Source organism: Haplochromis burtoni, unplaced genomic scaffold, assembly GCF_018398535.1.
Source record: "Haplochromis burtoni strain Fernald_Lab_line unplaced genomic scaffold, NCSU_Asbu1 Contig_400, whole genome shotgun sequence".
Taxonomy (NCBI): domain Eukaryota; kingdom Metazoa; phylum Chordata; class Actinopteri; order Cichliformes; family Cichlidae; genus Haplochromis; species Haplochromis burtoni.
The window spans coordinates 148573-171454 of NW_024582761.1; the positions used below are offsets into that span (position 1 = coordinate 148573).

The 22882-nt window shown below is 46.0% G+C and overlaps 3 protein-coding genes across 5 annotated transcripts; all 3 read left to right on the forward strand.

Annotated features, from left to right (window-relative positions):
• Window positions 1-473: 473 nt before the first annotated feature.
• sgf29 (SAGA complex associated factor 29) lies at window positions 474-6048 on the forward strand. 2 transcript variants are annotated; one of them, XM_042212906.1, is made up of 10 exons: window positions 474-569; window positions 1002-1075; window positions 1314-1389; window positions 1465-1537; window positions 1945-2009; window positions 2097-2226; window positions 2588-2734; window positions 2820-2855; window positions 3458-3620; window positions 4175-6047. In XM_042212906.1, the coding sequence occupies exons 2-10, from the start codon at window positions 1010-1012 to the stop codon at window positions 4289-4291; spliced, it is 873 nt and encodes a 290-aa protein (XP_042068840.1). In that variant the 5' UTR covers window positions 474-569; window positions 1002-1009; the 3' UTR covers window positions 4292-6047. The 2 variants fall into 2 exon arrangements, with proteins under 2 accessions (XP_042068840.1, XP_042068841.1); XM_042212907.1 differs by having other exon boundaries at window positions 478-577; window positions 4175-6048.
• Window positions 6049-7205: 1157 nt separating this feature from the next.
• LOC102303546 (nuclear factor of activated T cells 2 interacting protein) lies at window positions 7206-12448 on the forward strand. Of its 2 annotated transcripts, none has more exons than XM_014330422.2 (9): window positions 7206-7311; window positions 8717-8815; window positions 10013-10073; window positions 10153-10270; window positions 10360-10440; window positions 10527-10767; window positions 10986-11130; window positions 11736-11851; window positions 11935-12448. In XM_014330422.2, exons 1-9 carry the CDS (start codon window positions 7300-7302, stop codon window positions 12094-12096), a joined length of 1035 nt encoding a protein of 344 aa, XP_014185908.1. In that variant the 5' UTR covers window positions 7206-7299; the 3' UTR covers window positions 12097-12448. The 2 variants fall into 2 exon arrangements, with proteins under 2 accessions (XP_014185908.1, XP_042068836.1); XM_042212902.1 differs by lacking the exon at window positions 7206-7311 and adding an exon at window positions 7443-8023.
• A 404-nt stretch (window positions 12449-12852) lies between these two features.
• On the forward strand, window positions 12853-21297 carry spns1 (spinster homolog 1 (Drosophila)). Its single transcript, XM_005950514.3, has 13 exons — window positions 12853-13430; window positions 15252-15470; window positions 15636-15701; window positions 17005-17141; window positions 17223-17374; window positions 17737-17803; window positions 17892-18034; window positions 19045-19197; window positions 19315-19504; window positions 19721-19786; window positions 20025-20123; window positions 20221-20389; window positions 20495-21297. Exons 2-13 carry the CDS (start codon window positions 15260-15262, stop codon window positions 20560-20562), a joined length of 1521 nt encoding a protein of 506 aa, XP_005950576.1. The 5' UTR covers window positions 12853-13430; window positions 15252-15259; the 3' UTR covers window positions 20563-21297.
• The last annotated feature ends 1585 nt before the right edge of the window (window positions 21298-22882 follow it).

A 22882-nucleotide genomic window follows, 5' to 3' on the forward strand; every position in this document is an offset into this window, starting at 1 on the left:
CTAGGAGAGAAGAAACTGGAATTTGTAACATTATAGTTGCAAGTTCACAAAAACACACACACACACACATTTTCTGTTTAATATTTCTTAAATATTTCTTTCTTGTAAATTTCCATTTTTAAACTCGCTCTGTCTCCTTCTTCTTACCCCAGCCTATATCTTGACAAAGGATCACAAATTTCCTCCAAGGAAACACTAGATTACCACAGAGGCAACTGTAAACAGCACAGGTAACGGGAAAGAGACAAAATGTTTGTACACAAAAAAATAACAGCTGGAAAAATCTTTAAAAACCACAAAATAACTGCACACAAATAAATTACAGATAAATAATGAATGGCTACAAAGGGTATAATAAAGTCACATAAGTACAACAAAAAGAAATACAATTTTTAAAGTAAAATGTTTACGTTTTTTAAGCGCCCCGTGTCTGCAGTACCACACTCCGCCCAGTTGGTGGCAGTGTGTTCACCGAAACTGCTGCACACGATTAGTACCAAAGAAGAAGAACAGAAGGCCAGTACCTGCGGTTCCTGAGTTGAGCGCAAATAATAGAAGAAAGCAGCTCGGTGAGGAGGTTTGTGAGCTGGTTTTGAGGGAAATATGACGCTTATTCCGATCATTGATCTATCTGAGTTGAATATATATTGCTAATGTTTTTCTTTAATCCGATTTTTGGCGTTACGAAGCATTTCCGAGCCGTTTTTGTCTGTAGCGAACTTTACACCAAACCCCGTTCAGAAATCTTTTATTTAAGACATCCCGTGTTTTCCAGGCAACACCCAACACACATAGAGCACGACTTCAGTTGTGTTACATACGAGTATTGATTCGGAACTTTATATCCAGTATGTTATGACCGCGGTGATCGAAATGTTCAGACTATTTGTGCTTTGTGAAGTGTTCACCGTCATTAAAACCGCCTTAAAGTAGACGTTTTTTAAATGAGGTTTTGTATGTTGTAACTAAGCGCTGCTGTTTGATGCTCCACATCCTCACAGGTTAAATCATGTCCGCTGACCCCAAGATTGCGGAGCTGCTCACTGAGCTCCACCAGCTCATCAAGCAGACACAGGTCAGTATTGATCTGCTTCCTTTGTGATTGATCAGGTCAAGCTTTGATCACATCAAAGGAGCTTGCAAAGAAAAGCGTCTGGACTTCTTTAAGTTACTTGAAGTAACGTCTTCAAGTAACTTAAAGAAGTCCAGACGCTTTTCTTTGCAAGCTCCTTTGACTACGATGACCTGGATGACTGAGAACCTTCACAGACACTTTGATCACATCCTAATTACCTGCACTCGGCCCGCTTCAGGAGGAGAGGTCACGCAGTGAACACAACCTGCTCAACATCCAGAAAACGCACGAGAGGATGCAGACTGAGAACAAGAGTGAGTGCCAGCAGCTTTGAGCACATGTGCTGAATTTGTCGTGTGGTCCTAAACGTGGACGTGTGTCTCCTGCAGCTTCTCCGTACTACCGCACCAAGCTGAGGGGGCTCTACACCACGGCCAAGGCAGACGCTGAGGCGGAGTGCAGGTGAGAGGCCACTGAGCATGACCTTTAACCCTTAAAGATCATGGTGATGTCACTTATGTTATACAGGAGACTTCCAGTCTCAAGCTTGTTACTGTTTTGTTTAAATAAAGGTTATACAAATGAAAAAATAAAGGGGGACAGATGCATGAACACCATGACTGAAGCGCAATAAGCAGTAATTTCCTCTGAGTACAGACTGAGACTCTGTGCTGTTGGAGCCTTTTTAATGACATCATGTGACCAGTAATATGGCTGCTGTGAGGTCACTGCACGAACCGGCGGCCCAACAACCTGAGCTCCGGTTTCCGTTCATGTCGCCTTTCTAGCCTGTTCGTTTTCACATTTCTAAGAGTGAGTGAAAATCACCTTTTTCTTCTTCTTTTGTGTCTTTTCCTTCCGCCTCTCAGCATTCTGCGTCACGCCCTCGATAAGATCGCAGAAATCAAGTCTTTGCTGGAGGAGCGGCGGATAGGTGCGTGTCCGGTATTCGGCCTCTCACATCTGCAGCTGCACTTCCTGTTTCATGTGACACAAAACTCACCTGTCTGTCTGTCTGCAGCTGCAAAGATGGCGGGCGTTTACAGCGACAGTGACCCTCCCAGGAAGACGATGAGGCGTGGCGTCCTCATGACGCTCCTCCAGCAGTCGGCCATGACACTTCCTCTGTGGATCGGGAAGCCGGGGGAGAGGTAGGTGGTACTGCCCCAACGCCGGTGGCCACAATATTGGGCTCTAGTGACGTCCCCACAGCGCCATGGAAACACCTCAGATGGTGTTAAAAAGCAGCTTTGCGTCCCCGCCCAGGCTTCCTGTGAGGTCACGTCTTTATTTCAGGCTTTTATGCGTTTCTTTCACCATCACGTTAAACGGTGGTGGTGAGGCATCTTCTCTTTAAAAACGAGAACGTCACGTTTATCCGCCGAGTGTCTCTTCTGTTCCCGCCATGAGCAGCGAGCGGCACCGGCTTGTCGGTAGCTTGTACCCGATGCTCAGGTGTGCTCCAGCTGACTTTCTGAGGTAGCATCTTCTCTGTGACTCCTCCCTCTCCAGCCCTCCTCCTCTGTGCGGGGCGACCCCTGCGAGCAGCGACTACGTAGCCAAACAGGGAGACAAGGTGGCGGCGAGGGTGAAGAGCGTGGAGGGCGATGAGCAGTGGATCCTGGCTGAGGTGGTCAGCTACAACCATTCCACCAACAAGTAAGAACACGTGACCGTTTGTGGCGACGCCTGCGTGGTGTAATGCGATCATCAGCCTCTGACGCCTCCTCTGCTCCCCCTGCAGGTACGAAGTGGACGACATCGACGAGGAGGGCAAAGAGTGAGTTCCTCTTCGTTATGTTCTCTGACAGGAACAGCGTGAAGGGCTTTCACGTTGAAGCTCGGACCGCAGCGAGGCTTTGTGAGCGAGGCCGAGTACGACTCCCAGCTTTAGCCAGAAGCAAGCGTTTATAGGATTTTACATCTGCTCTGGTTCTTCGTCTCTTCTCAGTGTTTTCCTCCCTTCTCAGTGTTTTCCTCCTCCTGCTTTTCCTCGTCGTCTTTCTTCTTAGAGTCGTTCTCGTGCTGCAGATTTTCGTCCCTTCGCCTGTTTTTCGTGGACTTTCCTCCATTTTCAGTTTCCATCGTTATTCAGATCAGTGTACAGACGTTAAAATCAGGCTGGTTTATATGGGACGGTTTAAACCTGATTGCCACGCCTCTGACTCATTCATGAATGCAGTGATTGTGGGCGGGGCTTGTATGTTTCAGCGCGCGAAACGTGTGTTGATCTTGTCACAGAGGAGTAAACTGTGCCGGGTCTGTGGGAGAATCTCAGCAGCTTGTTCTCTAAAAGTGACAAATCTCCTCCTTCTCCTCCTCCTCCTCCTCCTCCTCCTCCTCCTCCTCCTCCTTCTTCTTCTGTGTTTTCTGAGCGAGCAGGCGGCACATGCTGAGCAGACGGCGGATCATCCCTCTGCCGCAGTGGAAAGCCAACCCGGAGACGGACCCTGAGGCGTTGTTCAGTAAGGACCAGCTGGTGCTGGCCCTTTACCCTCAGACCACCTGCTTCTACCGAGCGCTGATCCACACGCCGCCGCACAGGGTGAGGTTTTATTTTGACAGGCGCGTCTGTGACGGGTCAGCCTCGGCTCAGGAAACGCCGATTAATAAAAGTCTTTTCATGTTTTATCCTCTATGAGTTTATTCTGTGTAACGTTTATTCCAGAGTCATTATAGCTTCTGCATAGACTGTAGATAAAAGATGCACGTGGCCACTGTCACGTCATCCTCTGGTTTCGAAACATTCGTGTTTTTGTTTCTGTGGCGTTGGCTTTTGGCGTCGGAAGTGACGGCGCGCCGACTTAGAGCCAAAGCTGATCAGCAGCTCGCTGCGGAGGAGGGTGGGGGCCGAAAAGCACTGGGTAATGTCACGGACACTGCTTCCATCTTCTCTGTACAGTCTGTGGGGATTGACTCATTATAGGAGCCTCTAGTGGACATTAGAGGAACTGCAGCTGCTTCAGCTGCAGAGACAGAAACTGTGACTGAGAGGTGTTAATAAAGTGTGTGTGTGTGTGTGTGTGTGTGTGTGTGTGTGTGTGTGTGTGTGTGTGTGTGTGTGTGTGTGTGTTTGTGTGTTTGCTGTGTGTTGCGCAGCCTCAGGACGATTACTCGGTGCTGTTTGAGGACACGTCGTACCCTGACGGTTACTCACCGCCGCTCAACGTGGCCCAGCGCTACGTGGTCGCCTGCAAAGAGAACAAGAAGAAGTGAGCGGCGGCGGCGGGACCAAACCTCCATGTTTATAAGAACACGTGTTCCTCAGTCTGATGCTTGTATCCCTGGGACTGATGTTGTTTCTTGTCAGCTCTCATCAGAGTGGGATTTGTATTGATCAGCTGATCAGATGTTGAACAGCAGGAAGCACTCGAGGAAGAAGAAAAAAACATTTTTTAATTTATTTTCAGGAAGTAAAAAAAACTCATTCATGTTTTATTCAAACTGTTTTGTTTTTTTATGTGTTCGTGTTTGTTGTTGTTTTAAAAAACTGTGCACAGGTTTGTGTCCACGTCTCTTCTCTTTGTGTAAAACTGAACATGACTCCAAAGTACAGACGCAGGAAGTCGGTGAAACACACGACTCTCGTTTGAAACTAAAAGCTGTGACACGTGGAAACGTGATCTGCACGAGGAGCAGAGGCAGGGTACAGGTCCTGGGGTCACCGTCCTCGGGTCATGCTTGGACTTCCAGCTGTGTTTACTTGAAGGTTAAAAGAAAACCAGGTGCTTCAGTCAGATTAATACACGACAATCAATAGAATCAGAATATTCGTCCGTAAGTAAATTATGTGGGTTACAGTTGCTCCAGGACAGCAACAGACTGAACTATTTAAACCATACAATATGTTCAGAGTTTACAAATTTAACAGACAGATGACGTAAAGCTTTATTAGTCCCACACGTTGGTCACTGCCAAAAATATTGTGGCCAAGTTTAAGAGCAGCAAGAGTTCAGAAAAACAATAAGTTAAAAATAGAATAACGTGCTACACAACAAGAGTAAAATGCTTTGTCATAGTAGGAAAAATTGCATCAGGGAGACAGTTACAACTGTGTGTGTCTGCACAGGTGTGGTCATCTGCAGAGACTGACAGCAGCTGGAAGGAAAGACCTGTGAAATCTCCGTCCCACATCGTGGGTGCAGCAGCTGAAGGAGCTGCTCAGGGTGTAACTGTGCATTAGTTGTACAGGGAGCCACAGGCAGGAATGACTTCCTGTGTCATTCAGTGGTGCATTATGGGTAATCTCAGTCTCTCACTGAACGAGCTCCTGTGGCTAGCCAGCACGTCATGGAGTGGGTGGGAGGTGTTATCCAACATTGTCTTTGTCTTAGACAGCACCAGCCTCTCCGACACCACCCTAAGGAAGTCCAGCTCCGTCCCCACAACATTACTGGCCTTGAGGATCAGTTTATTCAGTCTGTGGGGGTCTGCAACCCTCAACCTGCTGCCCCAGCATGCAGCAGCATAGAGGATTGCACTGACTGTAACAAAAAATCCTGAGAATTGTCAGACAGATGTTAAATGACCTCAGCCGCTTCAGAAAATAGAGCCGAGTCTGGCCCTGCCTGTAAAGTGCAGTGGTGTTTTTAACCCAGTGTAGTGTGTATGTGTACTCGGAGGTATTTATAGTCCTCCACATGAAGAAAGGTCTTTTAATGTGCTCGAGGAGCACGAGGAGCCCACGCACGTGCTCCTCTCTGTATTTATTTTAATGAAGCATCTGAAACATCATCACACAAACTGTCAGTGTGCAGTTTGGAGGACGACAATCTCCAGCTTTGTTTTCATTCACACTGATCTCAGGAACGTAGTGTTTCCATTTCGTATATTACCAGATATTAATGAGATTTTGTTGTATTTGTTATTTTTGTGATATTAAAATATTATATGAATTTCTCTCAAATTTGCAGCTTGTTTTATAAGTTTGTCCATGTTTAAATGAAGTGTTTTTAATTCTAGTAAATTCACCTGTTTGTTTTTTCCACATAAATTCCATGCTCCTAAAAGTACTTTAATTTGATCTTGTTCTTATAAGTTTGGGAATTTTTCTTATAATCCTTCAATTTTCACCCTTTTTTCCTCAAAAATATATTTTTGCTAGTTTTTTTTGTTCTTGTAAACTGGACACTTGTTTTTCTCTGCAGAAAGCAGATTTTTCTTTAAGTTTTTTCTCCGAAATTCCAAATAACCTTGAAAATACTGAAACTGGTTCCTTAGTTTTTCCTTCAGTGTGTCTGATATCAGTTGTTGTTAGTTTGCATCTACAAGTTTGCATCTACCACCTCAGACGCTTGAGAGACTTCCAACTGCCCTCCAAGGTGCTCAGGAACTTTTACTCGTGCACCATAGAGAGCATCCTGGCGGGAAACATCTTAACCTGGTTCGGGAACAGCACCATGCAGGACAGACGAGCTCTACAGAGGGTTGTGCGGTCAGCTGAGCGCACCATCCGCTCCGAGCTCCCTGACCTGCACTCAATCTACAGCAGGCGGTGCTGGACCAAGGCCAGGAAGATGTGAAGGACCTCAGCCATCCCAACAACAGACTGTTCTCTCTGTGAGGTCAGGAAAGCGATTCCGCTCCCTGAAGACCAACACAGAGAGACTGAGGAGGAGCTTCTTCCCGCAGGCGATACGGTCTCTCAATCACACCACCACACAGTACTGACCCACACATAGTTCTTACACACACACTGGACTTTCTGGACTTGTTTTCACTTCATTACTTAAATCACGCTGCTGTTATTGTGTATATATTTATTTATATTTCTTCATACATTCTTATATAGTTCTATATTGTGTATTTTGTTGTACAGTTATTTTATTTTCAACTTTAATTTATATATTTTATCTTATTCTCCCAGTTAAATTTACCCTTCATTCTAATTTGTGTTGTACAGTTATTTCATTTTTAACCTTAATTTATATTTTATTCCTTCCTAGTTAAATTTACCCTTTTTAATTTTTCATATTTATTTCCTATCTTATTCATAGCCTTTTCCTTTTTTGTTTTCTTTAGGTCACGAGCAGTTGTCCAAGCATTTCACTACATATCGTACTGTGTATGACTGTGTACGTGACAAATAAAATTTGAATTTGAATTTGAATTTGAAGTTTTACAGTTACGGATCCACTAGAGTCCTTAAAGGCAGCACTGCCGCTACTGAGGCAGAATATCCCACAGTCCGTGAATGTTGCGGCGCCCCGTGGAAAGAAACAAACATGGCGGAAGCGGTGAGTGGGTGACAGGTCTGCTGGTGCTTTTTTAGTGATGAAACGTTATTGAAATCATGAATGTTGTGTTTAATTAGAAGGTTAGGGGCCTCCTGATTAGACCTACAGGAAGACGGAGGTGAGCAGCTTTGGCGGAAAGTCCGTTTAAATCGACTAACTGTGCGTTAGCGCGACGTTAGCTAACCTTAGTCAGAGCGCTTCAAAATAAAAGCCAGGTATAGTTTCGCTTTCTTGTTTCTGCCGATGGCGTTAAGACAACAGAAAAACTGCGCCGAGGATCGCTGAAAGCTTTTTGCGAGGTTAAACTACAACCCAGCTCTGCTTTTAAACAAATTTAATCACTTTTAAACTTCTTGTTGATGTTTGGTTTGTTTTGGGGTCCGTTACGCAAAACAACAGACGGTGCACTAGACAGGGGGAAATGCCAGTACAGGCAGGTGGAGAGCAGCGAGAGGAGGAAGAAGCTTTAACGTGGTTTGAAGACGGAGGAGGCCGAGCTGAAGATGTTGGACAGCAGGGACAGGATCAGAAACGAGTCCATCAGAGGGACAGCTCAGAGTCAGGGAGGCTGAGATGGTCTGAGCATGTGCGGAGGATGACGATGGAGCTGCAGGGCTGGAGTGACAGAGGAGTGTGCTGGGATAGGTGGAGGCACATGAGCTGCTGTGGTGATGTCTGCAGGGAGCAGCAGGAAGATTCACTTTTAAACTCAGTACTGTGACATTTCTGTGTGAACTTTGGGGCTTTGAGGAACACATGCTTTCACATGCCACTTTATTAGATACATCTGTGATATTTAATTAAAGCAGAAGAATCAAACACTTTTATCAGAGGAACCTGGCGTGATGGTGGTGGAGGTGTTTAAAGTCAGCAAAGTGTTTTTAAGCAGGGTTGACTGCTGAGCCTGAGCATGCTGCTCCCACTGAGCACTGAAGTCAAACTTTAAATAAAGCTCTTTTTACTAACGGTGTTTTTTAGCTTTAGTTAACTGTAGTAACGTTGGTTCAAGTGCTTCTAGCCGTCCATCTTCTTCGTCTTATCCGGGGCCGGGTCGCGGGGGCAGCAGCCTAAGCAGAGGAGCCTGGACTTCCCACCTTCTCCAGCTTGTCCGGGGGAACAGCCGAGAGATATCGTGTGTCCTGGGTCTGCCCCGGGAGTACTCCCGGCTGGTTTTGTCTAGTGTAGACTTTTTTTTTTCTAATGAGTTTATGTTTGTATCTTAGTTAACAAAAATATTTTGTTGACATCTAGTTTTATTCTTAGTTTAGTTTTAGTTAACTATAACCCCAGTCCTGTGCTGCCTTACGTTATAGAAGTGTTCCTAATATTTTGCCCCCTGGTGTCTGTTGAAGGCGTCTCGTGCTGGACGTTTCTCTTACAGAGCAGCCTCTGTCTCTGTTCTCAGGTTCACAGCAGCGACGTTCCACTCCCAAAGCCACCGCCAAAGCGCCGACGCATCCTCGACCCGTCAGCCATTGTCCCCGTGCCCATCTACTCCAACAAGGTAAGGAGCCAATAAGAGCCATGGAAGCTTGTTTGGATTAAAGTGAGCCGGACAACATGGAGCAAGAATCATACATCACACTGTATCTCTGAGCTTCAGCTGTCAGACTTCAGAGGAGCTGGATTCTGTCAGAAGAAACTCAGTAAAATGTGGGGTGATATGGTACTACAAGGTCATTAAGATAAGATGGGGCCTGATTATTTAAGACCTTGTATGTGAGGAGCAGGATTTTGAATTCTGGATTTAACAGGAAGCCAAAACAGGAGAAATCTGCTCTCTCTTTCTAGTCCCTGTCAGGACTCTTGCTGCAGCATTTTGGATCAGCTGAAGGCTTTTCAGGGAGTTTTTAGGACATCCTGATAATAATGAATTACAGTCGTCCAGCCTGGAAGTAATAAATGCATGAACTAGTTTTTCAGCGTCACTCTGAGACAGGATATTTCTAACTTTAGAGATGTTGCACAAATGGAAGAAAGCAGTCTTACATATTTGTTTAATATGTGCGTTGAAGGACATGTCCTGGTCAAAAATGACTCCAAGGTTCCTCACAGCGTTACTGGAGGCCAAGGTAATGCCATCCAGAGTAAGAATCTGGTTAGATACCATATTTCTAAGCTTTTCAGGGCCGAGTACAATAACCTCAGTTTGATCTGAATTAAGAAGCAGAAAGTTAGCGGCCATCCAGGTCTTTATGTCTTTAAGACATTCCTGCAGTTTAACTCATTGGTGTGTGTTATCTGGCTTCATGGACAGATAGAGCTGGGTGTCATCGCATAGCAGTGAAATGTATGCTATGTCTTCTAATGATGCTGCCTAAGGGAAGCATGTATAATGTAAACAGAATTGGTCCTAGCACTGAACCCTGTGGAACTCCATAATTAACCTCAGTGTGTGAAGAGGACTCTCCATTTACATGCACAAACTGGAGTCTATTAGATAGATATGATACAAACCACTGCAGTGCAGCTGTTCTTGTGATTTTCCTCTGAGTCAAATTGAATTGAAAAACATGTAAAAAAAAAAAAATTTGTACATGTATATAAATGACGTGTCATGCATTCCTCAGACATTAAGCTGTGATTCACTGTAGAGCAGTGCTGTGTCCCTTCAGTGGGAGGGGCTTAAATACATCTTCATGCAACATCAACCTGTATCACATGAACTAGATTGTCCTGATCCTGTGTTTTGTGTCTGCAGGTGAAGAGCAGTCTGCAGCTGAAGCCGACGGCAGCGCTGCTCACCGAAAAGACCGACACAGGTAACAGCTGACGCGCTTTTATCCACGCTCAGAGGAGCGGGTGATTTTCTGGCTTTAACCACTTCCTGTCTGTGAGCAGATGACGACGCAGACGACAGTTTGTTGTTGGAGTTTTCATCTCGAACCGAGCCGGTGCATTTCGTCACCCTCAGCGACTCCGAAGATGAACACGTGCAGAAGAAGGCGGAGCAGCAGCCGTGAGTCAGAACCCGCATCGTGCCCGAGCTTCCGAACTTTAAGCCGAGTTTAGTTTGAATTCGTTGCTGTGCCTCTTGCTTTATTTCAGAGACGCCGTGCGCTGTCCGTCCCCTCCTCCTCCAGAGAGTCCCGTACAGAAACAGTCCAGGGCGATGAAACAGAAGCTCAGGTGAGTGCGCGTGTGTGCTTCCTGTTTCGTTCTCCAGACACATCCGCTAAAGATCAGCGCTGGCTTTGTTTTTGTTCCCGCCTCAGTGAGATCGACCAGAAGCTCCGGGCGGTGAGCTCCCTCCTCTCTCCAGAGCCTCAGGGCGGCCTGTCGAGACGGCGCCGAGGTCCTCCCGTGTCACATCCTGAGTATGTGCGCGTGGACGACGATGAGGACGATGACGTCATCATCATGAGCCCGGAGCCGGAGTCAGAGAGCTCCTCAGTGCGAGAGATCCCGCTTAAGATCCGCTGCAGGACTGAGATCCACAAGATCCCGGTGCTGTCGGTACGTACAGGTAACAGCAGCCCAGGTTAATAAAAGGCCACTGTGCAGCGTTTCAGCAGGTGTGTTAAGCTCCGCCTCCACAGCAGTCAGAGTCACATTGATTGAGAAGTACTGACCCGGGGACCAGACACCCAACCCAGAGGATTATGGGCCCTTTTAACGTAATGTATGTTTAAGCATCCTGTCAGTTATTGATTGATTGATTTTTTTGTTTTTAGTCGACGCCTTTAAGCGATGTGGTGACGCAGCTGTCTGTCATCCTAAACGTCCCGCCTCCTTGCCTCCTGCTGCTGAGGGAGGAAGAGGAGCTGCCGACGAGCGCCACCATCAGCGAGCTCGGCCTCGGCATCGCCGACATTATAGGTGAGTCCCAAACGCAAAGAGCCCCCGTTTGCAGTTTGTCCTCCGTACGGCGTCACCGTGGATTTTAAACAAACGCTCAACAAGATCCGAGGTCGATTCCACGGGTTCAACTGGTAGTTGTTGTATTTGCTGTTCACTGAAACTCTCAACGTGAGGTCCAGAGAGATGCTGGTGAAGGTGGGGGAGGTCATCATCAGGCTGAAGGACCAAAACAAGCCAATCAAACTGTACGAGAGACCAAATCACCAATCAGAACAGAGCGAACACACCGAGCAGCTCAGCAACAGTAAAAGACCAGAAAACATTTAAAGTGCAGGAGGACAAGAAAACTGCTTCAGAGGTGTAACCACCTCCATCAGCGACACAATAACAGCTCCCACCGTCCTGAAGCTGTCTTGGTGTGCAGCTCGGTGTTAATAAAGATTAACTGGCTCACTGTGTTGAGCAGGGGACTCTTATGTTGAAAGGGTTCTGCCCAGCACCGTTTCCTGTGTGTGTCCAGAGGTTGATGTCAGACAAAGAAGGATTATTTTGAACTGTGATTCATGTGAAGCTGCTCTGATGGAGTCCCAGAGTGCAAAATGTTTTCTTCTTTGTGTGTTCAGAGTGTGTGGTCATGGCGGCGGAGGATGGAAGCCAGTCAGACGGTGATGGCAGCATCATCACTGTGAGGCTGCAGAGCAAAGACAGAGACTCTTCTCAGGAGTTCTCTCTGCACAGAGTTCGTACCTCCTCCTTCTCCTTGTTTCTCACAGCAGGGCGTTAACGCCGATGATGTAATGACGCCGTCTGTTTGTTCCTCAGGAGGCGCCGCTGAGGTCCATCTTCTTCCAGTACGTGTCCAAGATGTCTAACAAGGATCAGAAGAAAGTGCGCTTCCATTTCGACGGCTCCAAAGTGACGGGCAGCCAGACGCCGGCGCAGCTCGACATGGAGGACGGTGACATCATCGAAGTCTGGGTCTGAGTCGCCCACTTCAGCTCTGCGGTTTATTTAAGCGTCACTGCGATCATTTCAGAGGTCACTTTATTGTCAGGTGCTGATGATGGGACACGGACAAAATGACAGCAAAATCCAAGCGCACCAATCAGGCCTTTAACCTTTCTGTGTCCACACTGAAGCCACTTCCTGTTTTTGTTTGTGAGTATTATTTTTATGAAAATCAAATAAAAGTAAAACAAGCTGACCTCACATTATTTGCATGAGTGAGGTCATGATGAAAAACCTCCACCTGTAAAGGGCAAGAACATGGCCGCCCTGGAGGCTCAATGTGAATGTGGAAGAGTACTGTAAATAAAAGATGGACACAGATGGTCCTGAAAGGTGACGTTTACAGTGTTTGATGAAATGTGAAGGAAATGACCTGTTGGCGTTTTTGGACGTGATGATGTCGGTGACCGTGTAGGAACAAACAGACTCACTGCCCTACAGTCGCTGGCACCGTGGCAACCACCGGTCACTAAGGAAAAAACTGTATCCCCCAACTGGTCGGCAAAAACCTCGCGATTGCTTCAGTTGCTAGCATGTTGCTGCGGTTCACCCTTTAAAGTAAAAGGTGTGTCAGAAAATGACCAATTTATGAGAATTTCTTTATTTTCTTTCACAAAAGAGAACGAAAAGCCAAGTTTAGCGAAAGCTTTTTTATGTCTGCATTAAAGTCACCATTTCATTATTAAAAGTGTAATTTTTTAAAGGGAAGTTTTGGGCAGTTTTGCCAACAAAAAAAGTTCAATTTTATTATTATTATTATTTAAATTCACTATTTAAGAAATGTTTGTTTTTATTTCGGTTTTATGAGAAATAAAGTTACCAAAAACAAATCCTGATTTAAAACATGAAAGCGGACATAAGCAGCCTCCACCCAGTTTTACTGTTAAAAAAACAGTGTTTCTATCAGCGGGTGGAGGGGGACCCACTCTGCGTCACTTCACGGTTGGAGATAAATCCACGGAACGTTACTGAACCACTATCAGCTTCTCCACCCACTCACATCACGGCTGATCGCGGGATTGATTCTGTCACGTGAATTTCGGTAAGCGGGTCATGGCGTCATGTGAGCGGAAGTGGCCGTCAGAGGTGTCATGGCGCCGGGAAAGAAGCGTCTGTCCTGGAGCGTCGGGCTTTAAACGCTTCGTTGGCGTTAACGTCTCTAACCCGGCGCACGGCTCGTGTTTCTGTTTGACGGCGTCAGGATGGAGTCTGTCACGAGCTCTTAGCTTTGTGACAGGAAGTGAAGATTTGGAGCGAAGAAGAAGAAGAAGAAGAAGAAGAAGAAGCGCCAGCCTGACTCATCCTCACAGGTAAACAACAACAGCGGGCCCACAGACCTGCTCTGCAGAGGTCCATTTAAAAAACAGTGAATTTAGGGTGGTTTGATTTTTCCTTATCGGAGATAATTAGATTTTACTGCTCCTGACTCGTTTATCAGCGCTGACCGCTCGGTGATTTACTTAAAGAAGCCTTCAAGAGCTTATCATTTAATCTCCGCTAAAACAAAACGCGTTTAAAAATGTAATCAAATGTTAACCGAATTTATCAGCAGAGGTTTAAAATGTGCTCTGAAAAATCTCAGCTGATAAAAAAGTAACATAAAAGGGTTTTTTGCATGTTCTTTGGTGTTCGGGCTTTGCTGCGCTGCCTGGCTGTACCTACATTTCCTAACTCTGTAATAAAAGAGCCGAATTTAACGCAGCACGCATTAAAAGGTATTAAACCACATTTCAGGTCAATATAATTAACTGTTATTATCTTTGATGGCAGAACAAACACAGCTGTGATGATTACGAAGCGAGTTTTAAGACCTTTAATCTTCTTTGAGCCTTTTAAAAGTAAAGTTCCTGATTGGAAACATGTTGAATGGAGATCGGAGCACAGTTTAAACATTAATATTGAATTTATGTCAAGATTCCTGAGAACGTGTTGAAGCTGAATGCTGTGCTCTCTCTCCTTTAACCTCGTCAGCTGCTGCCTTGTTCAAACAGCCTTTTGTTGACTTGTGCACGAGTGCAGAACAACAGCAGCACCCTGGTATTGATGAGGATCCAATCATCCACTGATCAATAAGATGAGCAAAGGGTCACCTGGACATGTCTTATCTTTATTGGAGGCACTTAACAGGAGCACTTCCTTCTGTATGAAAGCAAAACCTCAGCCTGAATCAAATATGAGCTCATTTAAGAGCAGTAAGGATGGACGACGGGTGCTGAACAGAGTCCAGGGTGGTGGACTGTTTCAGTTTATTTGCATGTAATCATAGTCATAAAGCCAGCATTCAGTTCCACTCCTCTGATGTCCAAGTGCCTTTATTTGAGCAGAGGGAGAGATGGACCCCCTCAGAGTCGCACTTTTAATTCAATAAAGTCAAAACAAAAAGAAAAGAGCGGCAGAGCGTTTGATGTTCACCGCGTCAGCAGATTGTGCTCGTGTAGAGCGTCACATGGCCGCGGTTTCACTCAGTCAGCTTCTCCTTTCTCCGCTTCTTCCTCTTCTCCTGCCTTCATCCTCGGAGCTCCTGCAGAGCTTTCTGCTGCCGGAGCAGGTTTGCGAGTACGGCGTCATGTGTTCACCGGGAAGTTTCAAGAACCTCACCAGTAGATAAACTGGATTTTCCAGCCACTTTTCAGCGTTCACCTCCTCTGCATGTGGAAACATGAACACCACCATTTACACAAACTTCACATGGAGCTGAAAAACAACGTCGTCTCAAAAAGAAGCCGCTGAAATCAGTCAGCCAGCTGTTTCACCTTCTTTGAAGACGCGTTTGCACTTTTAGGCTTCATACACACATTAACTGTATCCATGTAGTTCTGCTCTGTGAGCAGTATAACTGCCAACGAAGGAAGAACATCGCGTTCGACGAGCTGTTCATGGAAAGCAAACATTTCACACTCGCTGTTGCGTGACTCTGTCACTTCCTGCTGTCTGCTGCAGGTGAGCGATGTCTCGATATCAGTTTGGAGTCACACCTGTTTGAGCGATCCTGCTAACAAACGGACTGAACCACCGGTAGAAGGAGGATTTAGTGAAGCGTCCGTCTGGCAGAGGATCCAGAACGGGGCCCTGTGGCCCCCGCGGGTCAGTGCGACGGATCAGTGAGTAATAACTATCTGATCTCTCTCCAGCGGCGGCCATGTCTCGAGGCGAGCCGATGTCGGACTCTGCTCCGTTCTTCTCCTCTGACAGCGAGGCGGAAGGTCCGGAGGATCAGGGCACCGCGATGGCCAATCAGCAGCCAGATGAGGAGTCGCCCAGCGGGGTGTCCAGAGGCCGGGCGTTGGTGATCGTCTTCGTCCTCTGCTACATCAACCTGCTCAACTACATGGACAGGTTCACCGTGGCAGGTACGCTGCTGCTGGGGACGTTTGTTCACATTCACGTGAGCGATGCGTGCAAAGATTCACGTGTTGGTCCAATGCATGCGTGGAAGTTATTTCTGTAACACCTGCTTCTGATGCCAGAGGTGCAGGTGAGTGAGTGAAGTAAATGATGTTTGTTTTGTCCACCAGGTGTTCTCCCTGACATAGAGCACTACTTTGGGATCAGCGACACAGAGTCTGGCTTACTTCAAACAGGTAAGGAGGAGAACTCCACCCCCTCATCATGTAGCAGGACTTATGTTTCATGAAAAGAAAGTTTTCTTTCCATTTTCAGCACAAATGTTGCTGCAGACAAACACGATGAGCTGCTAATGGTTATGGTCACGTGTTACTTGACTGAGCGTCAGACTAAAGAATTTGTGCACGTTGTAGTGACGGCTGTTTTTAGAGAACCGGCTCTTCAGGTTGTTTTGTTGCTTTAATTCATTTATTACCAACAACAATGTAAAATTATGCACAGAAGGACTTACTAATGTAAAAAAAAAAAACGTGGTTTTATTTATATATGTTTATATATAAATATATACGGTGGCCCCTAGAGACAAAACACGTACAAACTCCAAAACACATTTCTAGCTTTAACTGAACTTCAAAGCAGAGCTACTAGATCACCTAAATGACACAATTGAAAGCATGTGTGTATTGTTTGTGTATTTATACACAGGCACTCATATATATTCAAATAATTTAAAAAAAAAATGTTCATGTACCTGTTACTACCACACACCAAATCCGGTCGTTGGTACTTGCTGGCTTGTGTAGCCTCTAGGTAACAAAAGCTCAACACTGCCCCCTAGCACCCTGGAGCACTGCTGTTGAGTTTTGGGGTTTGTACGTGCTTTGTCTGTAGCGGCCACCGTAAATATACTTTTATTTATTCACTCCACATAAAATGTAATAAATAAATCATATAATACAAAAACCAACTATTAAAATTTTCAGCTTTTTACTTTTACAAATTTAAAGTGAAACAACACAAAACACTGCAAACCACAACACAATAAAATATAAATTAAAATATGAAGATGATGCACATTCTCTGTCATATGGACCTGCATGAATAAACTTTCTGATTCCTTTACTACACCTTTCTAATGTGACCTTGTTGTCCCTGCTCTCTCTCTCTCCCTCCCGCTCTGTTCCTGTGCTACTGAGTGTAACTACCGCCCCTCCCCCCTCTGCCCAGTGCAAAGCACACGGCTCGCGTGCAGAAAAAAGTGCGAGAGAGAGAAAAAAAAACCCGCTCGCGTCGTTCACTTCAAAGAGTTGGCGACCGACACGTGTCTGGCACGTTGGTAGAAGTGGTCTTCATGTTGGAACCATAAACGAACCTAAATACAAACCTTCTCGAGTGCACCTGTGCTGTGGGACAGGGTTTTTCTGTCTCACAGTTACTGGTAAATACTGACTGCAGTCACATGACCACAGGTGTTCTTTGGTCACGTTTTCGGGTGTTTCACTTCCTGACTCCAGCTCTCACCTTTGTGCTTCCTTCCAGTTTTTATCTGCAGCTACATGTTCCTGGCTCCTGTGTTTGGTTACCTGGGCGACAGGTACAACAGGAAGTACATCATGAGCGGCGGCATAACATTCTGGTCGCTGGTGACGCTCGCCAGCTCCTACACGCCCAAAGAGGTGAGAGAAATGTTTGAACTCAGGAGGAAAACTTTTGAGAAGGTTTGAATGTCCACAAACGCACGTGTTCTCCTGCCGCAGCACTTCTGGGCGCTGCTGCTGACGCGAGGCCTGGTCGGCGTCGGCGAGGCCAGCTACTCCACCATCGCCCCGACCATCATCGCCGACCTCTACGTGAAGAGCAAGAGGACCAACATGCTCTCCATCTTTTATTTTGCCATCCCTGTCGGCAGGTAGCTGCAAACGTGTTAACTTTAACTTTCACTCGACATTTAACGATGATCCAGAAAGTAAAAACTCAAAACTCTAACTAAATTAAATATTTATGTTATCAGTGTTTATTAAATCAACCTGAAAAATCCATGTCATTAAACTTCCCTCGCAGTCTTTGTTAGTACATTTACTATTATTAATCATTATTATTGATATGATTAAATATTCAGTGTTCTGTTTGTATCGTTCCATAACTTTTGCTTTAAAAGTGACTAAAAATAAAAATATTTATGTGGTTAGCATGAATGAACTTCCTGGGAGTTTTCATCGTCACACAGGAAGTGTGAATAGCTGACCTCTCTTTGTCTCCTCCTCCCGTCAGCGGTCTCGGCTACATCGTCGGCTCGCAGGTCAGCAGCAGGGCGAAGGACTGGCACTGGGCGCTGCGGGTGAGCCAGACAAACATCTGCTGCAGCTGTGTGGTCTCCTGCTGTTTCTCCCAGCTGATGAGCGTTTGCGTTGTCCTTCCTCCTTCAGGTGACTCCGGGTTTGGGGCTGATCGCCGTGCTGCTGCTGCTGTTTGTGGTGAAGGAGCCGAAACGAGGAGCCGTCGAGGCCCGACCCGAGAATCGCCTGCACCAGACCAGCTGGCTCGCCGACCTGCGCGATCTCAGCAAGAAGTAGGTCACCGCTATTCTCAGAAGACGCTCTGGCCTCAGCTTATTTCTAGGCTCAGAATATAAAGTCGCGTTCGACAGAATCTCCATCACTGATCACATCGTCTCCATCCATCAGTCAGAAACATGCATGCATGCTGCAGTGAGCTGCAGGCTCTGAATATCTCGACAACGACTCGGCGCGAAGCTGCGGTCTCGTCCTGATGGGAGAGGAAGGTTCTGGTCTTCTGTTCGTGGGCTAAACAAGGACACAGCCAGCTCGTTTCAGTAATGACTGACTCGAACTACCAAACGCAAATGACCGGGTCAAAAATGAGCAAGCGCGATGAGGGCCTGAGTAATTGTGTAATTGCAGGTTTTAAATATGCGGTTCCCTCTGAACACAGCGTGGCAGCTCAGGCCAAGGGAAGCCAGCTGAGTCACGTTTCTGATAGGAGGGTGAAGTCTTCGGTTAGAGGGCGGAGGAGCTGTTCTCCGGGTGAGTCTGACGGGTCGGCTTATAAACCTGAAGTCTGAGCAGCTTTTAGGTTCCCATCAGATCTCGACGCCTGTGGGCAACATCCACGACTACTCCCAGTGAACAACACGATCCTACGTTACATTTCTTCACGGCGCGTAACGGACTGAATACTGAGACTCGGAAACAAAAGAGTGATATCTGACGTGTGCGCTGCTGAAGCTGTTGTGCACACTCACCCACTCACTGGGTTTAATAACGGGACTCTGCTCCCTCTGACGCGTCCAGCTTGGTTCTGGTTTCGTCACAGTGCTGTAATACTGGGATATGTGTTAAACTCTGAGGATGAGGACTCAGTGAAGGGTTAGAGGGCAGAGGAAGAGCTTTGCTGTCACGTTCACAGTTCTCAGACATCCACACGATGATTCACTTAAATACTCTCCTCCCCCCGAAACAGCCGAGCCCACGCCGTTCTGTCACGGCGTCTCTTTGGTAAAGCCATGCCGTAGTTTTAATGCTTTGACGTTCAGCTGGTTTCCATCTCTCTCCTCCGCAGCTGCAGCTTCATGTTGTCCACGTTCGGCTTCACGGCCGTGGCGTTTGTGACGGGCTCTCTGGCTCTCTGGGCGCCAACGTTCCTCTTCAGGGCGGCCGTCTTCAACGGGGAGAGGGCTCCCTGCATGGAGGCTCATTGCGAGTCCTCAGACAGGTAAACGTGACTCTACACCTGAGGTGGGCGGGGCGGGCGGTTACTCATTAAATTCGACCTCGATGGAGGAATGCAGCATCCTGATGGTTTGGGGGGGTTTTTTTTTTTCTCCTCAAGTCTGATTTTTGGGACCATCACCTGTGTCACCGGCGTGCTGGGTGTGGCCAGCGGCGTGCAGGTGAGCCGACAGCTGAGGAAGAAGACGGCCCGAGCCGACCCGCTGGTCTGTGCCGCCGGTCTGCTCCTCTGTGCACCGTTCCTCTACCTCGCCATCATGTTCGCCCAGGCGAGCACCGTCGCAACATATGTGAGTCCTGCATAGAATCGCAGCCACCCGTCCACGCACCCGTCACCATTTAACGCCCAGCCTCCATACATGCATCCATCTGGGCAGTCAGAGGGTCGTGGGAGGTGTCAGTGTTTGAGTTTCAGCATTAATCACGACACAAAGATGGCTGACACACCTTTAGAACAGCTCCACCTGCTGGTTGTTCGTTGATATCTTTTCTGTTCGTCCCTCCAGGTCTTCATTTTCTTCGGGGAGACGTTCCTGTCCATGAACTGGGCCATCGTGGCGGATATTCTTCTGGTGAGAGATGTCTCCTGTTGGACTCGAACGCGAACTTCCTGATTACTCACAGATAGCTCGTGATGGTGACATGACGCCTCGTGTGTCGAGATTGGATTTGGATAAAAATAAAAATAATTGAAAGCAACCAAATGAATTTGATTACAGCTAAATGTGATTGGCTGATGCAGAATCTAAAATGCAGAATTTACAATATTAAAGAAAGTGAAGACGACGAGTGATTCTCCGTCTGTTTCAGTACGTAGTCGTCCCCACTCGACGCTCCACAGCCGAGGCTCTGCAGATCGTCGTGTCTCACCTGCTGGGAGACGCAGGAAGTCCCTACCTGATAGGAGTGGTACGTCCACACACACACACACACACACACAGGCTGTTGTTGCTGACTGATGATCGACGTCCATCTTGAACATTGGCCCCTCCTCTTCCTGTGTCAGATCTCCGACTCTCTGAGGAAGAACGACTCCTTCCTGTGGCAGTTTCGGTCTCTGCAGTTCTCCATGCTGCTCTGCGCTTTTGTGGCTGTGGTGGGCGGAGCTTTCTTCCTCGGGACCGCAGTCTATATCGAAAGAGACCGCGAGCGAGCCGAGAACTACGCCCCCACAGGTGAGACGCCCCTGTGTGTTGTGCTCGCAGCTGATTGGAGGTGAAATTGTGACATCATTTCTGCCGTGACTCCTAACACTTGTCGTGTTTGTTTGTTTTTAACAGATGAGCCGATCGTGGTGCCGAAAAGCGGGCGCTCCACCCGGGTTCCGGTGTCCAGCGTCCTGATCTGAGGAACCTGGCGGAGGTTCTTCTCCACCTGCGGCTGGTTGTGTCTCACCTGTCGGTGTCGCAGACTCTCTGCCGTGCAGAAACGCTTCAGGACACTTCTTATTTTTGCAGATTTGATTACTTTTTATAACCTTTTCTGCCAGGAAGGCTTGAGGAGAGCGTGTTCTTTAGCACGCCTCTCGGCTCGGCGGCCACGTTTCAGAGCGCGTATGGCGTCGAGACTCGACCGAAGCTGCTCCGTGGACTTTACTGACCCCGCTGTCATCACTCAGCAGCTGATCTGTGATCAGCCCGGAGGCAGAAAGACAGATGACGTCGTGCTCTCGCGTCTTTCCAGCAGAAGCTTCGTTAATCACTTTGATAAGCGCGTTTGAGCTGTTTTAGTTAGAACACTAACTCTCTCCTGTTTCCTTCAGCGCCTCGACCGTTTCACCTCTCATGGTTTTAAAGAGCCTCTATTTGAATCCCACGTCAGCCCCCGACCCCAGGCCTGACCCCTGACCTCTGACCCCATCCCTGGACACTGTAAACATGTAATTTTCAGTTTTTTGAAATGTTTTTATTACATTTTCCTTCCAACATGACTGACACATGAAAACTACCCGGGGTGACTCTGACTCCATGGTTACGGTTATGGTCTCTCTCCCCCCCCCCCCGAGGAAACGGCTTTTCACTGAATGTTAACCTCGAATAATTTTTCTGAACTTTTCTGAATTATTAAAGGAAAACGAACCTGCTGTTTGTGTGTTTACAATGGAAATGTTTATGATCACAGCTGTGCGTCGACGTTCTGATAATTCATTTAACAATCAATAATCTAGCAAAAGCATATCCCAACTATCATTTTTTATATATAAAAAACATTTAAAACATTTTTAAATATATATATATATATACACACATACATACATACAATAAAAATTATAAATATTTGTGTCAAATTTAAAATCCACGATAATAAAGAAGTTTTAGATAAATAAAAACAATATTTGTATATTACACTTAAATTAAAATAATTTTATATTAATAAACTACTACAGTCATATTTTATTAAATACTTTTAGTGTTAAATATAGCAGCTTTATTTACATTATTGTTGAATTAAATATTAAAACTGATCAATATGTTAGAATGACTTTTAAAAAGTATCAAATTAGCTAAATGCTAAATTTTATTTTATATAATGTCAAAAGTGGAAAAAATGTTTTGTTTTGACCAAAACAATCAAAACGAGTTTTTATATATTTTTTGTAACATTTATAAAAACATCTTTATCAAAGTTGAAATAAATTTCTGTGATGTCACAAAATGACCAGAAATATGTTTTAAATTTGATTTTTGACTCTTTGTATTACAAAGTTTGTCGTTCAGCTGTTTACAACAAAATATTATTGATTTAAGTTTGCATCCTCCACCATGACGTGGAGGATGCAGGCGGAGTCCCTGGCCTGCTCCACCTGCTGCCACAGGAAACAGTCGATGGTGCCGTTACCGTACAGACGGGCTGACGCGGTGAGCCGGGCTCACGCAGGTAACCCGACACGCCCACCGCCGCCTGATGTCGGTGCAGGACAGTTTCTGGCTGGATGCAGTAACTTTGCTTCTTTCTTTGACAACATAGTTTTATCAGCTTCTCTGTTTAAAAACTTGGAGCTTCACGTGAAGAGATCCACAGAGGATCATGATGTGACTGAGGATTTCACCTCTGATCACAAGGTTCATAAAAATGTTTATTAAGTGTTTAGACTTTTATTCAATTCAATTTTATTTATACAGCACCAAATCATAACAACAGGCGCTTTATATTCTAAGGTCGACCCTACAATAATACATACAGAGAAAAACCCAGCAATCATATGACCCTCTATGAGCAGCACTTCTGTTAGCTGTTTGACAACTACTCTTTCAAGGATGTTTGATATAAAGGAAGGTTGGAGATTGGCCTATAATTAGCTAAGACTGCTGGGTCTAGAGATGCTTTTTGAGTAAAGGTTTAACTACAGCCAGCTTGAAGGCCTGTGGTACATAGCCGATCATTAGAGATAGGTTGATCATATTTAAGATCGAAGATTAATTAATGGCAGGACTTCTTTGAGCAGTTTTGTAGGAATGGGGTCTAAAAGACACGTTGATGGTTTGGAGGAAGTAATTATTGAAGTTAACTCAGAAAGATCAATTGGAGAAAAAGAGTCTAACTTAACATCAATGGTACTAAGAGTAGCTGTAGATAATATTACATCTGTGGGATGATTACTGGTAATTTTTTCTCTAATGATAAAAATTTTATTTGTGAAGAAGTTCATGAAGTCATTACTAGTTAAC